This window comes from Capricornis sumatraensis, chromosome 2 (assembly GCF_032405125.1).
Source record: "Capricornis sumatraensis isolate serow.1 chromosome 2, serow.2, whole genome shotgun sequence".
Lineage (NCBI taxonomy): Eukaryota > Metazoa > Chordata > Mammalia > Artiodactyla > Bovidae > Capricornis > Capricornis sumatraensis.
In genome coordinates, this window is record NC_091070.1 from 84,493,410 (window position 1) to 84,512,484 (window position 19,075).

At 47.2% G+C, this 19,075-nt stretch overlaps 1 protein-coding gene across 1 annotated transcript in view; it reads right to left on the reverse strand.

The window, feature by feature from the left end:
• PAQR5 (progestin and adipoQ receptor family member 5) overlaps positions 1–19,075 on the reverse strand; it is a 50,905-nt gene that overhangs the window by 17,242 nt on the left and 14,588 nt on the right. The window contains exons 2-3 of the mRNA XM_068964364.1: positions 4,490–4,617; positions 1,145–1,350 (exon numbers count right to left, since the gene is read on the reverse strand). Coding sequence (XP_068820465.1) covers positions 1,145–1,350; positions 4,490–4,617 — 334 coding nt within the window. The remainder of the gene's footprint in view (positions 1–1,144; positions 1,351–4,489; positions 4,618–19,075) is intronic.

Below are 19,075 nucleotides of genomic sequence, written 5' to 3' on the forward strand. Positions count from 1 at the left end.
GAACGACAGACCCTTCTCTCAGCCTGATACCGTGGGAAGGCTCCCACGTGGCCCAGGAGGCACGTGGTCTGTGTATACTGACCGGGGCCAAGTTCCATGGGTGACAGGAGAGCGAGGGAGCCCCAGCGCCTGCCAGAGCTGCAGTGGGAAGCAGAACTGACGAGAGCCTCCAGGCTCCAGGGTGAGATGGGTGCTGAGGATGGGTGGGCGCAGCAAAGGCGCTGGCCCTTTGGAGGTTCCGACAGGTGCGTGAGGGCAGAGGGGGCTCTCCAGGGAACAGGAGCAGGACACAGCATCGGATGCCAGACCAACGAAGGTGAACATCCCCTTTCAGGCAATGGGGGCCACCGAGGGATTTTAAGCAGGAGTTAAAATGGCCAGAGCCTAGTAAAAGCACGCATGCACAGGAGGGCTGAGTGGGAGGGGAAGAGCTGGACACCAGGGAGGAAGCTGAGCAAACGCCGCCCCCCAGGGATTGGGGGTTCCCAGCAGGGTCACAGAGGAGGAGAGGCGGCTGCCAAGGGAGTCCCAGGCGGACCCCCAGCCGCTCTCGGCCGACCAGACCTTCCTCTCAGCTTTACTGAACACCCCAAGTCAGACTCAGCTACGGACTGGAAAACCGGACAAGGAAGCTGCGCGAACTGTCCCTAGGGAGCTGTTCCCAGTGTGGAGCGGGAATGAGGGAATCACTGAAGGAGCTCCAGCAGGTGAGTCCAGGCCCGGGGACTTGAGGAAGCCACAGGCAGGGGCCCTGAGGCTCCCAGGCCCTGGCTCTGCCATTTACAAGCCACGTGATCTGGGTAACTCACCTCTGCTGTGCTCACCTCGAGCATGGGTATGATGATACTCCACAGCTCAGGGCCCTGCTGGCAGGGTGGGTGGCTGGAAGCCCACCACGGCGGGAGTACATATACCATAGCTATCTGCCATCACCACAGACTGGGACTTCTGTCCCCAGGGAGCTGGTTGTTCAGTATTCGCCAGCACACCTCTGGATACGTTTCTTTTAAAACCCTCATCAGGCGCCTGGGCAGGGGCGACCCTTCTGCAAGTGCACCAGAGCCTCGCGGTGACCCCAGCTCCCAGGGAAAGGGGCAGGTGGCTCGGTCGCGGGGACGGAAGGCGAGAGCAGGGCCTCACGTACCCAGGCTGAAGAGGTTGACGGCGCCGTAGTCCAGGAAGTAGCAGATGTGGCGGGCGTTCCTGGACATGGAGCTGAAGGTGTGTGCACAGCTGGACGCCAGGGGGAACAAGCAGCTGGCGCCCATGTACACGAGCAGAGGCCAGGAGTAGCTGTCATGCAGGATGTCCGTCACTTGCAGGGTGCTCACAAACCTCCACGAGAAGAACCTGGAACACAGGGGTGCACCCTCAACCTTCGGGGTGATGGCTCCTCTTACAGTCCTCCCCTGACCGTCGCCTGCCTTCCCTTCCCCTGGGATGACCAGCCCCTACGTGGTCTCACTTTGCTGACATGCCAGGAGCAAGGAAGAGTGAGTGGGGTCCTTTATTGTTTGGACATATACAGGGAGGGCAACGGTCCAGTCCGCATACTCGGCATGTGGTGGCAGATCCCTCTTAACAGCTTCTTGCCCAGGTGACTCTCCACTTTTGGTTTGCATGCTTCCAAGGACAGGGAGCTCACCACCTCCCAAGACAGTTCTGAGTGTTTGGAAGCTTCACTGAGCTGGCATCTCTCTCCCTGGAATCAGTCCTAGTTCTCCCTATCAGCACCACAGACAACAAACCCATCAAGCATCTCACAGCTGTCTTCACAATCCCTCCCCACCTCTCTGAACTTCACATTAAAGAACCTCAGGGCATTCGACCATTCCTCATAGGATCCAACTTTGGCCTTGTCATTCTTTCCATGGTTGGTCAGGCTCCCCTTGTGGAAGACCCCTCAAAGAGAAACAACCCCTCTGTCTGGAAAGCCGAGAAGGCAACGGGACTATTCTCTCCCCCTTCCTCCATGCTACTCTTCCTCTAATATCACCATCTCTGTCACTGAGGGGCCTGGTCCCAGGGCTCAGTCTCAGCCAAGCCTAGACCTCCAGATTCGTCTCTTACAGAAACACAGCACAGATCCACATCAGATCTGCCCAACCCATAACCCAGGTGAGGGGGTCTTCCCTGCAGAAGCTGTTCATTTCCACGAACCACTCCTAGAGAGTCAGGCTCCTCTCCCATGAACTCCCCCAGGGAAGGGCCTAAAAGCTTCTCACGGGGGAATGGCAGGAGCATCGCTCAATCCTCTGGCTACACTTGTGATCTGTGTCCACACTCGTGAGCTCTTCCCTCTGCTGTCCTTCAGAACGTATCCTTTTCCCAGATCGGGATTCTCCCTGAGTGCTACTGCCCTGGGGCATCTTTCTCCTGCTCCCCAAGCCCTTCCTGCTGCTCCGCGTTGTGGTCTCAGGGCCCTGGCAGTGCAGGGGGGCCAGGCCCTGTGGGGGTGCTCCGGCCAGCGTGGCTCAGCTGTGGAGGGGCTACGAAGGCACGTGCGTACAGCAACGCAGGCCCCACCAACAGGGACGGTCAGGCTGGTCCTTCATAGTGACACAAACTTCAAAACAGCCCTGAAGTCACCTCTGGTTTATCCGGGAAATGGAAAACCGCACTGCTGTACAAAAGCCGGAGAGGCTTGCGTGGGGGTCAGACAGAGATCTCGAGGCAGAAGCAACAGGGGAGCAGAGGGAGGAGAGAAGCAGGCGCTGGGCGCACACACTCGTCACAGATGCTCCAGTCTCTAGAAAAGCGTCCCGGGAGGGTTACAAGCAGCAGGTCACCCCAGCCACTCCAGAGAGGGCAAGAGGGGCCGCGAGCAGACACCAGCTCTCTTCCCTTCCGCAGTGCTACAACGTATGAGCATTTAGACTTCTTACTTAAATTTTGTTGTTGTTTAGTCGCTTCGGTCATGTCCGACTCTGTGTGACCCTATGGACTGTAGCCCGCCAGGCACCTCTGTCCATGATGGGATTTCTCAGGCAAGAATCCTGGAGTGGGTTGCCATTTCCTATCCCAGGGGATCTTCCTGACCCAGGGATCGAAATAGTGCTTCCTACATTGGCAAGCAGATTTTACCACTGAGCCTCCAGGAAGCCCTTACGTAAGTTTGCTGCTGCTGCTGCTAAGTCACTTCAGTCGTGTCCAACTCCGTGTGACCCCACAGACGGCAGCCCACCAGGCTCCCCTGTCCCTAGGATTCTCCACGCAAGAACACTGGAGTGGGCTGCCATTTTCTTCTCCAATGCATGAAAGTGAAAAGTGAAAGTGAAGTCACTCAGTTGTGTCTGACTCTCAGCGACCTCATGGACTGCAGCCCACCAGGCTCCTCCATCCATAGGATTTTCCAGGCAAGAATATTGGAGTGGGGTGCCACTGCCTTTACTAAATTTAAAATGACAAAGAGCCCCCTCGAACAGACCTTGCTGCCTCTCTAGCCAGGCTGCAGGCCCTAGGGCTTCTTTGCAGGTGGTCCCATCCCACAGCAAGCCTGAGCTCCCTCTTCTCTGCCCTTGATGCATCTGGCTCAAGCAGCCTTCTGCACATTTTGGCCCGGGTCTGACTGCTGGCTGGGCAGGCCTCCTTCCTCGGGCCCTTCTCCACCTGCAGCACACCCTGGGGTCCTTCCTGCTCTCTGGTTCTCCACACAATCAGAAGGGGGAGTCCAGAAACTAGCCTGTTTCTGGAACAGGCTAGAACTTGCCATGAGATATAAGCAAGCCACGCCCTTCTCTGGGCCGCATCTGTGTCAGCTGGTGGTGGTGTGAGGGGACTGGTGGCCTGTGTGACCTCCAAGGTCCTTCCAACTCTCACATACTATGATCCCATCTCTACCCGCCACTCGCTATGCCCAGGCACCAGGTGTGCGAAGCTAGTCTTCGGCCCCCATCTTTCTAAACCAGGTCCCTCTCAGCTGCCTGGCAGTTCCCGTCTGTGCGCAAGCGCTTGCCAGAGCATTCATTCTCTTGGCTGGCTCTGCTAAAGTGCTGCCTGACCAAGTGCCTCTCAGCGGCTGTGGCCCCAGAATGACTATGAGCACCCACAGCTCTGTGCCCGATGCCTTTTCCCGTGTCTCCTCTGATAATCCTCGGGGCAGCCCTGGAAAAAGTGCTGCCAATTGCTCCTGCTCTGCAGATGGGAATGTGCAAAGCCCAGAGAGGTGGTTTGTTCAAGCTAGGGAGCGCCAGCCAAGGGCTTCTAGAAGACCCAGACAGCCTCCAAGGCTGAATAAGACAATGCTCTCAAATCAGGCCCTGAAGCAGGGAGCAGGGAAAGACTGGGGAGCTGTAGGAGCCCCTCAGACTCTACGGCAATCCATGCTCTAGAGCTCACCCATGCCCTCTGGCTCCACACTTACACACCACGGGGGGAGTCCCCCACATTCCAGCACGGAACCTCAGCTTGCCCCACCCCAGCTGTGTTTAATGAAGCCCCAGTTCCCAGGCTCTGCATGAGACGGCTGGACAAGGGGGCCGGGAGGTACCAGAAGGGCAGCAAGTGCGTCCAGATGTTGAGGGTCTCATTGGTCATTTGAAAAAGGCTGAGGAGGCAGGCAGTGGCGGAACTCTGTGGATGTCGGTAGCCGAAGAGGATGCCCTGCTCGTGGAACACCTGCGGGGGAGGAGAAAGGGACGCTGAGGTTACACGAGAGGGCGGCCGGAAGGTCTCAGGGGAACGTCCCTGGCAGCATCCACCGTTCTCCCAGGCTGTGCGCTTGTCCACTGGAGCCTGGAACACCTGACCCCGGGTCCTTGATCTGTCAAGCTGCTTCCCGCTTCCTTCCCATGGTTTCTAAAATCTCGTGTCCTCCCTGGAGCCTGCAGTTGGCTGGAGGAGCACATTCAAGGCCCCGACTTCCTCTGGGAATCCAGCCTGTCTGTCCATTCCCAGAAGCACTTACTTCTGTCATGAATGTTGCTTAAGAATCTGGTTTTGTACCCTCTGCCTGGGGCCTACAGCCCAGTCTTCGGATGGTTGACATATATGCTGCCTGTCCGAGCCGACAAGCCCTGCGTGTCAGGGGCTGGTGGGATGATCTCTGCAGGAGATCCCCCCGGGGCCCAGGGTATATTCACCAGAGCGCTTCACAAAGGCCTTTTGATGAAGACTATGATGGCATCAGCCTGGTCTGCAGGTGGAGGAGAAGGCCCACACAAATACCCCTCGCTTCAGGCAGCCCACCTGGCAAGGCTCTAGGCAACCACCTCATCCTGGATGAGAAACTTGGACTGGTCAGATAAAATACAAGGTGTCAACCTGCTTGGAGGACTGCATTACCATTAAAAATGGTAATTGTGGGGCCCTCCCTGGAAGTCTGAAAGTGAAGTTGCTCAGTCGTGTCCAACTCTTTGTGACCCTGTGGACTGTAGCCCACCAGGCTCCTCCACCCATAGGATTCTCCAGGCAAGAATACTGGAGTGGGTTGCCATTTCCTCCTCCAGGAGATCTTCCTGACCTGGGGATTGAACCAAGGTCTCCTGTATTGCATGCAGGCGCTTTTAACCTCTAAGCCACCAGGGAAGCCCTGGAAGTCTAGCAGTTAACAATCCGCCTTCCAATGCAGGGGATATGGGTTCGATTCCCAGTCAGGGAACTAAGATCCCACATGCATGTAAAGTTGCTTCAGTCATGTCTGGCTCTATGTGACCCTACGAACCGTAGCCCACCAAGATCCTCTGTCCATGGGATTCTCCAGGCAAGAATACTGGAGTGGGTTACCAAGCTCTCCTCCAGAGGATATTCCTGAGCCAGGGATCGAACCTGCGTCTCTTATGTCTCCTGCACTGGCAGGTGGGTTCTTTACCACCATACGCTGCCGTGCAACTAAGCCCGTGTTCTGTAACTACAGAGCCCACTGCTCTGGAGCCAGCGCCATGACTCGAAAGAAGCTTGTGTGCCGCAACTGAGACCTGATGAAGCCCCAAATAAGTAAATAAATTAATTTTTTTAAAAAAACAGTAATTGTGGAGATGATGAGGCATGAGGAACAAAAGCTCAGGATGTAACATTAAGTGAAGCAAAAGTGGAATGTCAACTGTATGCCTGCCATGGTGCTAAGAACTACAGAAATTTAAGTACACATGGTGGGGTGGCGGCTGGGAGGAATACGGAAAAGGAAAGAACTTCATTTGTTGAAGTAGCAGGATTTGCGTTATCAGATCAGGGTTTCTCAGTCTTGACAATGCTGACATTTGGGGCCAATTCTTTGTTGCTGGGGGAGCTGTCCTATGCATTGTCAGTAGTATCTGTGGCCTCTCCCTACGAGATAACAGTAGCACCCACCATGCCCCTTTTTCGAACTGTGACAACCAAAAACGTCTCCCAAAGTTGCCATGTCCCCTGGGGCAAAACCTCCCCTAGTTAAGAACCACTGATTTAGCTGAATGTTGCTATAATCTTTGAAAAGTAAATAAAAATGAGTGGATTGAGACAAATAATAATGACAATATTAGTAATCGTAATGTAAATTTTACATTTAAATTTACGTAATGTAAACCAATTATATGACCAACCTAGACAGCATATTAAAAAGCAGAGATATTATTTTGCCAACAAAGGTCCGTCTAGTCAAGGCTATGGTTTTTCCAGTAGTCATATATGGATGTGAGAGTAGGACTATAAAGAAAGCTGAGCACCGAAGAATTGATGCTTTTGAACTGTGATGTTGGAGAAGACTCTTGAGAGTCCCTTGGACTGCAAGGAGATCCAACTAGTCCATCCTAAAGGAAATCAGTCCTGGATGCTCACTGGAAGGACTGATGGTGAAGCTGAAACTCCAATACTTTAGCCACCTGATGTGAAGAACTGACTCATTTGCAAAGACCCTGATGCTGGGAAAGATTGAAGGCAGGAGGAGAAGGGAACAACAGAGGATGAGATGGTTGGATGGCATCACCGACTCAATGGAGATGAGTTTGAGTAGACTCCGGGAGTTGGTGATGAACAGGGAGACCTGGCGTGCTACAGTTCACAGGGTCACAAAGAGTCAGACACGACTGAGTGACTGAACTGAACCAATTATAAATCGAGTCATAATAAATTTTAAAGGTTTCCATATGGTTTTCTAGGGCTGTGGGAGGAATGGAAGGCTGGGAGAATTCCAACCTAGACATTCATTTCCCATCTGGGTTACCAACTTCTTAGTTTAAGAGAGAACCTTGATTCAAAAATATACAATATTTGTAATGACCTATGGCAGAAAGTGAAGAGGAACTAAAAAGCCTCTTGATGAAAGTGAAAGGAGAGTGAAAAAGTTGGCTTAAAGCTCAACATTCAGAAAACGAAGATCATGGCATCTGGTCCCATCACTTCATGGGAAATAGATGGGGAAACAGGGGAAACAGTGTCAGACTTTATTTTTTTGGGCTCCAAAATCACTGCAGATGGTGACTGCAGCCATGAAATTAAAAGACGCTTACTCCTTGGAAGAAAAGTTATGACCAACCTAGATAGCATATTGAAAAGCAGAGACATTACTTTGCCAACAAAGGTCCGTCTAATCGAGGCTATGGTCATGTATGGATGTGAGAGTTGGACTGTGAAGAAAGCTGAGTGCTGAAGAATTGATGCTTTTGAACTGTGGTGTTGGAGAAGACTCTTGAGAGTCCCTTGGACTGCAAGGAGATCCAACCAGTCCATTCTGAAGGAGATCAGCCCTGGGATTTCTTTGGAGGGAATGATGCTAAAGCTGAAACTCCAGTACCTTGGCCACCTCATGTGAAGAGTTTACTCATTGGAAAAGACTCTGATGCTGGCAGGGATTGGGGGCAGGAGGAGAAGGGGAAGACAGAGGATGAGATGGCTGGATGGCATCACTGACTCGATGGACATGAGTCTGAGTGAACTCCGGGAGTTGGTGATGGACAGGGAGGCCTGGTGTGCTGAGGTTCATGGGGTCGCAAAGAGTCAGACATGACTGAGCAACTGAACTGAACTGATAGTGGAAAAGAATATGGAAAAGAATACACATGTATGTAAATATAGATGTATGTTTCAGGTGTACAGCAAAGTGCACACCTTGCTTCATATTTTGTTTTATACCTTTGCTTTATACTTGCTTATACAACTTGTTATACACCTGAAACACGACAACACTGTAAATCAACTATACTTCTATTTTTCAAAATGGCTTAAAAAATAATAAAGAATTTTTTAAAAAAATACAAGAATAAACAATGTATTATAACCTATACTACCTCTTGATTCTGAGTCAAGTGGTCTCTTGGAGGAGTGGAGAAAGCAGGGAGATATCAGAGAAAGAGTCGAATCTGGGCCAGTGACGTGCTAAATGACTTTAAGCTGGGCCACAGCTCTCAGCGTTCAGAGTCCTCATCTATGAAATGGGCGGCATCACCTTACCAGATGGCCAGGGCATTCCCTCTTGGTTCACTTCTGGGTGAAACTGGTCAACTAGGGGGAGGGGACAAACGAAGCTAGTCGAAGGTCCAGTGAAGAAGTGCTGTTTGAATTAGGTTTGGGTTTTAGCTTATTTTTTGATTAGCTAAAATAAAAAAAATTTAGGTTTTGATTCACCGTGGTTTCTGCTGACATTCCCAGATTACAGTGGACAGCCTTCTCTAATGGGCAGCAGAGTCTCAGCTTGCAGCAGCTGCCCACCAGGGCTGCTGTTCAGTTCCGTTGCTCAGTCGTGTCTGACTCTTCATGACCCCACGGACCACAGCATCCCAGGCCTCCATGTCCGTCACCAACTCCCGGAGTCTACTCACACTCATCTCCATTGAGTCCATCCAACCATCTCATCCTCTGCTGTCCCCTTCTCCTCCTGCCTTCAATCCTTCCCAGCATCAGGGTCTTTTCAAATGAGTCAATTCTTTGCATCAAGTGGCTAAAGTATTGGAGTTTCAGCTTCACCATCAGTCCTTCCAGTGAACACCCAGGACTGATCTCCTTTAGGCTGGACTGGTTAGAGTCCCTTGGACTCTCAAGAGTCTTCTCCAACACCACAGTTCAAAAGCGTCAATTCTTCAGTGCTCAGCTTTCTTTATAGTCCAACTCTCACATCCATATATGACTACTGGAAAAACCATAGCCTTGACAAGATGGACCTTTGTTAGTAATGTCTCTGCTTTTTAATATGCTGTCTAGATTGGTTGTAACTTTCCTTCCAAGGAGTAAGCGTCTTTTAATTTCATGGCTGCAGTCACCATCTGCAGTGATTTTGGAGCCCAAAATCATAAAGTCTGCCACTGTTTCCCCATCTATTTGCCATGAAGTGATGGGACCAGATGCCATGATCTTCGTTTTCTGAATGTTGAGCTTTAAGCCAACCTTTTCACTCTCCTCTTTCACTTTCATCAAGAGGCTCTTTAGTTCTTCACTTTCTGCCATAAGGGTGGTGTCATCTGCATATCTGAGGTTATTGATATTTCTCCTGGCAATCCTGATTCCAGCTGTGCTTCATCCAGCCCAGCGTTTCTCATGATGTACTCTGCATATAACTTAAATAAGCAGGGTGACAATATACAGCCTTGACATACTCCTTTTCCTATTTGGAACCAGTCTGTTGTTCCATGTCCAGTTCTAACTGTTGCTTCCTGACCTGCATACATATTTCTTAAGAGGCAGGTTAGGTGGTCCGGTATTCCCATCTCTTTCAGAATTTTCCACAGTTTATTGTGATCCACACAGTCAAAGGCTTTGGCATAGTCAATAAAGCAGAAATAGATGTTTTTCTGGAACTCTCTTCCTTTTTCCATGATCCAGTGGATGTTAGCAATTTGATCTCTGGTTCCTGTGCCTTTTCTAAAACCAGCTTGAACATCTGGAAGTTCACGGTTCATGTATTGCTGAAGCCTGGCTTGGAGAATTTTGAGCATTACTTTACTAGCATGTGAGATGAATGCAGTTGTGCTGTAGTTTGAGCATTCTTTGGCATTGCCTTTCTTTGGGATTGGAATGAAAACTGACCATTTCCAGTCCTGTGGCCACTGCTGAGTTTTCTAAATTTGCTGACATATTGACTGCAGCACTTTCACAGCATCATCTTTCAGGATTTGAAATAGCTCAGCTGGAATTCCATCACCTCCACTAGCTTTGTTTGTAGTGATGCTTTCTAAGGCCCACTTGACTTCACATTCCAGGATGTCTGGCTCTAGGTGACTGATCACACCATCATGAAGATCTTTTTTGTACAGTTCTTCCATGTATTCTTGCCACCTCTCCTTAATATCTTCTGCTTTTGTTAGGTCCCTACAATTTCTGCCCTTTATTGAGCCCATCTTTGCATGAAATGTTCCCTTGGTGTTTCCTATTTTCTTGAAGAGATCTCTACTCTTTCCCATTCTGTTGTTTTCCTCTATTTCTTTGCACTGATCACTGAGGAAGGCTTTTCTTTTTTTTCTCTCTCCTTGCTATCCTTTGGAACTCTGCATTCAGATGGGTATATCTTTCCTCTTTTCCATTGCTTTTTGCTTCTCTTCTTTTCACAGCTGTTTGTAAGGCCTCCTCAGACAGCTATTTTGCTTTATTGCATTTCTTTTTCTTGGGGATGGACTTGATCCCTGTCTCCTGTAGAATGTCACAAACCTCCGTCCATAGTTCATCAGGCACTCTGTCTGTCAGATCTAGTCCCTTAAATCTATTTCTCATTTCCACTGTATAGTCATATAAGGGATTTGATTTAGGTCATACCTGAATGGTCTAGTGGTTTTCCCCACTTTCTTCGATTTCAGTCTAAATTTGGCAATAAGGAGTTCACGATCTAAGCCACAGTCAGCTCCCAGTCTTGTTTTTGCTGACTGTATAGAGCTTCTCCAGGAGAAGGCAATGGCAACCCACTCCAGTATTCTTGCCTGGAGAATCCCAGGGACGGGGAGCCTGGCGGGCTGCCATCTATGGAGTCGCACAGAGTCGGACACGACTGAAGCGACTTAGCAGCAGCAGCGGCAGCATAGAGCTTCTCCATCTTTGGCTGTAAAGAATATAATCAATCTGATTTCCGTGTTGGCCATCTGGTGATGTGCATGCTGACAAGGCGGCAAATGGGCCAGTGGCCTCAGCCTTTGATCCATGTGAGGATGGGACCCGCTTGGTGGGCGTGTGGAAGGCCCCCAGCAGAGACTATGGGTCTATCATTCTACTTATGTTTCTTGCTTTTTTCCTTAAATTTTTTTTTATTAAAACATTGGCTGCTTGTTGAAGTACAAGGGCTCCAGAAAGGAGCAATTGATACTCATACTCACTCCTTCATATGAGTAAGTTTAGCAGATCTCATACAGCAGATCTTATGACAAGGGGCCTGCGGAACCTTGGGCAAGCAGGGGTGGCTCACAGGGCGGAAGCAAGGCAGGTCTGCGGGACAGCTTAGACACAGTGATGGCTGCAGCTGGACGGTGGCTACGAGACCCAGAGGGGAGGCCACCTATGCTTTGTCCACAGTGACTCAGGGTACACTATTGTCCTTCTCTCTTTGCACGCTGCATTCTAGGAGACAAGAGAGGATGCTGACAGAGTCACAAGCCAGAGAGGAACAGAGGCGCTGGGAAATTCACACACTGGACAACTTGACCATATCTAAGCATCTGGCCCCAGACCTGGCGAAGATGCCTTACAGCAAGGCTAGGGTTAGGCCCAGATTAAAAGAACCTGCTTCCCACTACTCACAAAAGCCAAAACATGGAGACAAGCTACGTGTCCACTGGCAGATGAGTGGGGAGCAGATAAAGAAGATGTGGCGCAGACACACAACGGAGTATCACTCGGCCATGAAAACAACCTAACGCCAGAGCCAGGGGTCATCACGCTGCGCGAAAAGTCGGAAGGAGAAAGACAAGTGCCATATGATATCACTTATATGTGAAAGCTAAACTATGACACGCTGGCTCACAGACAAGAACAGACGTGTGGTTGCAAGGGGGAAGGGATGGGAGAGGAATGGACTGGGGATCTGGGGTCAGTGGTTACAAATTATTACATTTAGAATGGATAAACAAGGTCCTACTGTATAGTACAGAGAACCATAATCTCCTGGGATAAACCATAATGGAAAAGAATATAAAAAATGCATAAAGTGTAAATAGCTGAGTCACTTTGCTGTATAGCAGAGATTAGTACAACATAGCAAATCAACTACACTGCAATTTTTAAAAAAGAAAAGGAAAAAAGCCTGCTTCCCTCTTACCATTCATGTAACTGTACATGGAGGAAAAGCCCATTAACCACACCATAGGGGTGGGATTGAAAGCAGATCTCAAGAAAAGAAAAAAAGAAGTCCAAATGGATACAGGATGAAAAAAGGAAAGGAAGGGAGCCAGTCTGTCAAAAAAAACAACATCTGATCTGCCCTTCTGAATGAAGAGTTCCAAAGAATAGCAAGGAGAGATAAGAAAGACTTCCTAAGTGATCACTGCAAAGAAATAGAGGAAAACAATAGAATGGAAAAGACTAGAGATCTTTTCAAGAAAATTAGAGATAGCAAGGGAATATTTCATGCAAAGATGGACATAATAAAGGACAGAAGCAGTATGGACCTAACAGAAGCAGAAGATATTAAGGAAAGGTCACAAGAATACACAGAAGAACTATACAAAAAAGATCTTAATGATCCAGATAATCACAATGGTGTCATCACTCACTTATAGTCCGACATTCTGGAATGCGAAGTCATGTGGGCCTTAAGAAGCATCACTACAAACAAAGCCGTGGAGGCGATGGAATTCCAGTTGAGCAATTTCAAATCCTAAAAGATGATGCTGTGAAAGTGCTACACTCAATATGTCAGCAAATTTGGAATACTCAGCAGTAGCCACAGGACTGGAAAACGTCAGTTTTCATTCCAATCGCAAAGAAGGGCAATGCCAAAGAAAGTTCAAACTACTACACAACTGTACTCATTTCCCAAGCTAGCAAGGTAGTGCTCAAAATCCTTCAAGCTAGGCTTCAACAGTATGTGAACCAAGAACGTCTAGATATTCAAGCTGGTTTTAGAAAAGGCAGAGAAACCAGAGATCAAATTACCGACATCCGTTGGCATGATCTGTTGGATCATAGAAAAAGCAAGAGAATTCCAGAAAAACATCTACTTCTGCTTCATTGACTATGCTAAAGCCTTTGATTGGTCATAATAAACTGTGGAAAATTCTTAAAGAAATGAGGATACCAGAGCACCTTACCCGCCTCCTGAGACACCTGTATGCAGGTCAAGAAGCAACAGTTAGAACCGGACATGGAACAACAGACTGGTTCCAAACTGGGAAAGGAGTACATCAAGGCTGTATATATTGTCCCCCTGCTTATTTTACCTTCCGTGCAGAGTAAATCACGTGAAATACCAAGCTGGATGAAGCACAAGCTGGAATCAGGATTGCTGGGAGAAATATCGACAACCTCAGATATGCAGATGATATTACCCTTATGGCAGAAACAAAGAGGAACCAAAGAGCCTCTTGATGAAGGTGAAAGAGGAAAGTGTAAAATCTGGCTTAAAACTCAACAGTCAAAAAACTAAGATCATGGCATCTGGTCCCATCACTTCATGGCAAATAGATAGGGAAACAATGGAAACAGTGAGAGACTTTATTTTCTTGGGCTCCCAAATCACTGCAGATGGTGACTGCAGCCATGAAATTAAAAGATGCTTGCTCCTTGGAAGAAAAGCTGTGATAAACCTAGACAGTGTATTGAAAGGCAGAGCCATTACTTTGCTGACATAGGTCCATATAGTCAAAGCTATGGTTTTTCCAGGAGTCATGTACGGATGTAAGAGTTGGACCATAAGGAAGGCTGAGCGTCGAAGAACTGATGCTTTTGAACTATGGTGCTGGAGAAGACTCTTGAGAGTCCCTTGGACTGCAAGGAGATAAAACCAGTCAATCCTAAAGGATATCAGTCCTAAATACTCATTGGAGGGAGTGATGCTGAAGCTCCAATACTTTGGCCACCTGATGCAAAGATCTGACTCACTGGAAAAGACACTGATGCTGGGAAAGAGTGAGGGCAGGAAGAGAAGGGGACGACAGAGAACGAGATGGTTGGATGGCATCATCGACTCAATGGACATGAGTTTGAGCAAACTCCAGGAGATGGTGAAGGACAGGTAAGCCTGGTGTGCTGCAGTCCATGGAGTCTCAGAGTTGGACACAACTAAGTGACTGAACAACCTGCGTCTGCCTCCCCAATTTGACCTTCCACCCACTAGGTGGCGCTGTTAGGTCCACTCCAGCTCTGAACCCCTCCAAGCACAGAGAGACAAGTTCTCTCCAGTCTGGCTCCAGCCTCAGCAAAGTACTTTGCATAGAGTAGATCCTCACAGAACAGATATCAGTAAGTCACGTCCAACTCTTGTGAGCCCATGGACTGTAGCCCACAAGGCTCCTCTGTCCCTAGGATTTACATGCTACATAAACCTGAACAACAAAACATTTTAAAATAATTTTGCATTCGTGCCTAGTTTGACCCCAAAAGGCAAACCACAGTCATTGCCTTAATGTTTGTAAATGGGCCTCATTTCTAAGCAGCCCTGAGTTAGCAGACGCTGGCTTATTTGCGCAGCAAAATTCATTCGACTCCACCTTGCCTCCCTGGTTGCAGGCCAACCAATTTAGAGTGAAATGAAATCAAATTGTGTGCAGCCTATAATTTAGGAGCAAGAACCCCCAGGCAGCCAGGTGGAAGGGCACGTCAGTGGGTTTTCCGCTTAGTGCCTGCCACACACTGGGCTTCCAAGAAAGGCCCCGTGCACCTGCCAACTGATGCCTGAAACTCCACTGTGACTATTTCAAACCCTTGGTGTTTCCAGCTATTAAACTGCAAATCACCTGAGGAAAATAATCGAACCTGGCTAGCGGTAAATAAGAGTGGATTTTGATGGCAAAGCAGAGAAGCTGCCAGAGTGGGGTTATCAGGCCACAGGCCTCTGTGTGGTAATCTGCATTTTTCATCTAGATCTCACTGAATCCTCATGGCCTAGAGAGGGACAGTTTTTTCCTGTCTCCATTTCACAGAAAAGGAAACTAAGGTCCAGGGAGGTGAAGGCATTTATTCAAGATCGCAGAATTAGTGGGGGCAAAGCTGAGACATTAGACCTTGTGTCCTGGTCTTTTTCACACGATCCTCCCTGCCGCTCTGGGGGACTCACTGGAGATGAAGCTTTCCCCTCCCTCTCAGCCTGCAGTGTGATTGTGGACAGTCACACACTTCTCTGAACCTTAGTTGTTTCTCTTTAAAGTGTCATTGTTCTGAATTGCATCTCCCATAACACTAGACAGTGTATTGAAAAGCAGAAATATTACTCTGCCGACAAAGGTCCATATAGTCAAGGCTATGGTCTTCCTAGTGGTCGCATATGGTTGTGATAGCTGGACCATAAAGAAGGCAGATGCCAAAGAACTGATGCCTTTGAACTGTAGTGCTGCAGAGAAGACTCCTGAAAGTCCCTTGGATGGCAAGGCGATCAAACCAGTCAATCTTAATGGAAATAGACCCTGAATAGTCACTGGAAGGACTGATGCTGAAGCTGAAACTCCAGTATTTTGGTCATCTGATGGGAACAGATGACTCATTAAAAAAGTCCCTGACGCTGGGAAAGATGGAGGCAGGAGAAGAGGGCATCAGAGGATGAGACGGCTGGATGGCACCTCCAATGCAATGAACACCAACATGAGCAAGTTTCAGGAGATCGTGAGGGACAGGGAGGCCTGGCGTGCTGTAGTCCATGGGGTCGCAAAGAGTCAGACATGACTGGGTTTCCGAGCAATAACAACAACAAAATTCCTATATTGAAGCCTTAACCTCTAGCACCTCAGAATGTAACTGTATTTGGAGATAGTGTTTTTAAATACTTATTTATTTTTATTTATTTGGCTGCACCAGGTCTTAGTTGCAGAATACAAACTTAACTGTGGCATGTGGGATCTAGTTCCCACCCCACCAGGTATCAAACCCATGTCCCTGCATAGAAAGGCAGATTCTTAACTGCTGGACCACCATGAAAGTCCCATGGGGATAGTTTTAAAAGAGGTGATTATGAGGTGATCAAAAGCTTTCCAGACAAGCAAAAGATAAGAGAATTCAGCATCATCAAGCCAGCTTTACAACAAATGCTAAACGAATTTCTCTAGGTAGAAAACAAGAGAAGGAAAAGACCCGTCTATAGAAAATACCCAAAACAATTAAGAAAACGGTAATAGGATCACGTTGTTGCTGCTCAGTCACCCAGTCGTGTCCAACTCTTTGCAGCCTCATGGACTGAAGCACACCAGGACACCCTGTCCCTCACCATCTCCCTAAGCTTGCCAGTGTTTATGTTCATTGCATCGGAGATGCCATCCAGCCGTCTCATCCTCTGATCCCCTCTTCTCCTTCTGCCCTCCATCTTTCCCAGCATCAGGGACTTTTCCAATGCGTCTGTTCCCATCAGATGATCAAAATACTGGAACTTTAGCTTCAGCATCAGTCAGTCCTTCCAGTGATTATTCAAGGTTGATTTTCATTAAGATTGACTGGTTTGATCTCCTCGCTGTCCAAGAGACTTTGAGGAATCTTCTCCAGCACTACAGTTCAAAGGCATCAGTTCTTTGGCACTCTGCCTTCTTTATGGTTCAGCTATCACAACCATTCATGACCACTCGAGAGACCATAGCCTTGACTATACAGACCTTTGTCAGCAGAGTCATGTCTCTGCTTTTCAACACACCAAGTTTGTCATCGCTTTCCTGACAAGAAGCAATTGTCTTCTGATTTCATGGCCGCAGTCACCATTTGCAGTGATTTTGGAGCCCAAGAAGAGGAAATCTGTCACTACTTCCACCTTTTCCCCTTCTATTTGCCATGCAGTAATGGGGCCGGATGCCATGATCTTAGTTTTTTTAATATTTAGTCTTAAGCTGGCTCTTTCACGCTCCTTCTTCACCCTCATTGAGAGGCTCTCTAGTTCCCCTTTGCTTTCTGCCATTAGAGTGATATCATCCACATATCTGAGGTTGTTGATGTTTCTCCCACCTATCTTGATTCTAGCTTGTAACTCATCCAGCCCAGCATTTCTCATGATGTGCTCAGGGTATAGGTTAAACAAACAGGGTGACAGGATCATACATATTGATAATTATCTTAGATGTAAGTGGATTAACTACGTCAAGCACAGACATGGACTGGCTGCGCAGATGAAGCGTGCATATATGCACTTCCACTTACCACATCACTCTGCTTGATCCTCCAAAGTGCATGTAATTATTTTATATTGTTAGGTTAATCACGTGTTCATTATGGCTTGCAATTATAATTATCTTTTATTTTTTGTCTGGCTATTGATTGTAAAAACTGATAAACATCCTCTACAATTGTGATTATGTAGCTATTACTCAATACCATTGTATCAGGATTGTTCAACAGAAAAACAACAGAATTCTGTATCACCAAAACTACCATTTAATAGAGAAACCTGCAATCACTTTTTAAAACACAGATGCATATCAGAATTATCTTCGAATTTTCTAAAAAATACAAATGCCCAGGTATTGTCTTTTTTCCCTCCAAAGCTCCAGATGAGCAGCCATGTTTAAAACAACTGGACTCTATGAGGACCTCTTACTTTTATCTAGTTTCTTTCACTTTTTCTGTTTCCTATTCAGTCTCCCATTTCACTTAGTTTATGTTTTCCAATTTCTCCAGCTCCTTTTTTTTTAATGTCCTTTCCCAAGTCTTTATCAAGCATAGCAGAAAAGCTTCTGTATACATATATAGAAATAATACATATAATATATATTTTTAGAAAACTTAAGAATTTTATCCCAACTAAAACATTTATGGCATTTTGATTCCACTTGTTTGACTTAGTATGAATAGAATGCTAGACCTATAATTTAAAAAAATAGATATGCAACAAGCTACAAAGGTTTACTGTATAGCACCGGGAACAATAGTCAATATCTTACAATAACCTATAATTGAAAGTATTTTCAAAAATAATATATGTGTATATGTATAACTTAATTACACAAAAAAACCCCAGGATTCTACTTTTTCAAACTTGGTAAGGTTTATCCTTTAGCTAGTTTTTCTAATGTCTTATGGAAATCTAATTACAATGTATGAGATACAAAATTTTAAATACATTTGTATAGGATATAAAATTTATATAAATATAAATCTATCACATATAAATTATTAATGACATCACTCAAGATGCTTCTATTCTTATTTTTTCTGCGCTTGATAAAATATTCTCAGAGAACTATTAATATGTCTCGCTATGACTATATATTTTTTCTTTTCCCTTATATTTTTTCTGATTTTTGCTTTATGCATCTTTGCTTCTTTGTTGTTAGGTGTCTAATCATTTATGATGTCTATCTTTTTTGTGAATTTTACCTATTATCATTAAAAATATTCATCTTTGTTTCATTTAAAAATGAAAAAAAAATTTTAAGGGAAAAAAGAGAGGTGATAAAGTCAAAACAAGAGGGATACTCTAACCTAATTGGTGTCCTTCACAAGAGGAGGAAATCTGGACATGTAGGGAGGCCCCAGGGATACGCAGGCAGAGGGATGACCCAGTGAGGTCACCGCAGGAAGGTGGCCCTCTCCAAGCTAAAGAGGGACCTCAGAGAAATCCAGCCCTGCTGGCACCTTGATCTTGCACTTCCAGCCTCCAGGGCTGTGAGAAAATAAATTTCTGCTTACCAGAAATTTAAGCCACCCAGTCTGTGCTACTTTCTATGGCAGCTCAAGCTGACTAAGACAAACTGTGAGTGTTGAGGTTGAGTGACAAAGTCTCTAAGCCAGCGCCTCTCCACAGTCCTTCTGCAGGTGTCTGAGATCACCGGGGCGGTTGGTGGGGCTGGGGTGTCTGCGTTGCCAATGTGTTCCCAGGGCACGCAGACATCGCCGCCATGTCTGGCCTCCAGCTCAGGCTCCTGGCTCAGCATCGTGCTGTCACCTCCCTGCCTGGAATCTAGTTCATCACCAAAGAGGAGGTGCCCTTTAGGTAAGTTAAGATGAAACCAAAGACACGGGCATGAAAAGTCAGGGAAGGGACAGTGAGACACCAGCAAGGAGTCTGGTGAGGTGTTGGTGGGCAGAGGCCTGCAGAGAATGGGGAGGGAAGACAGCAGGC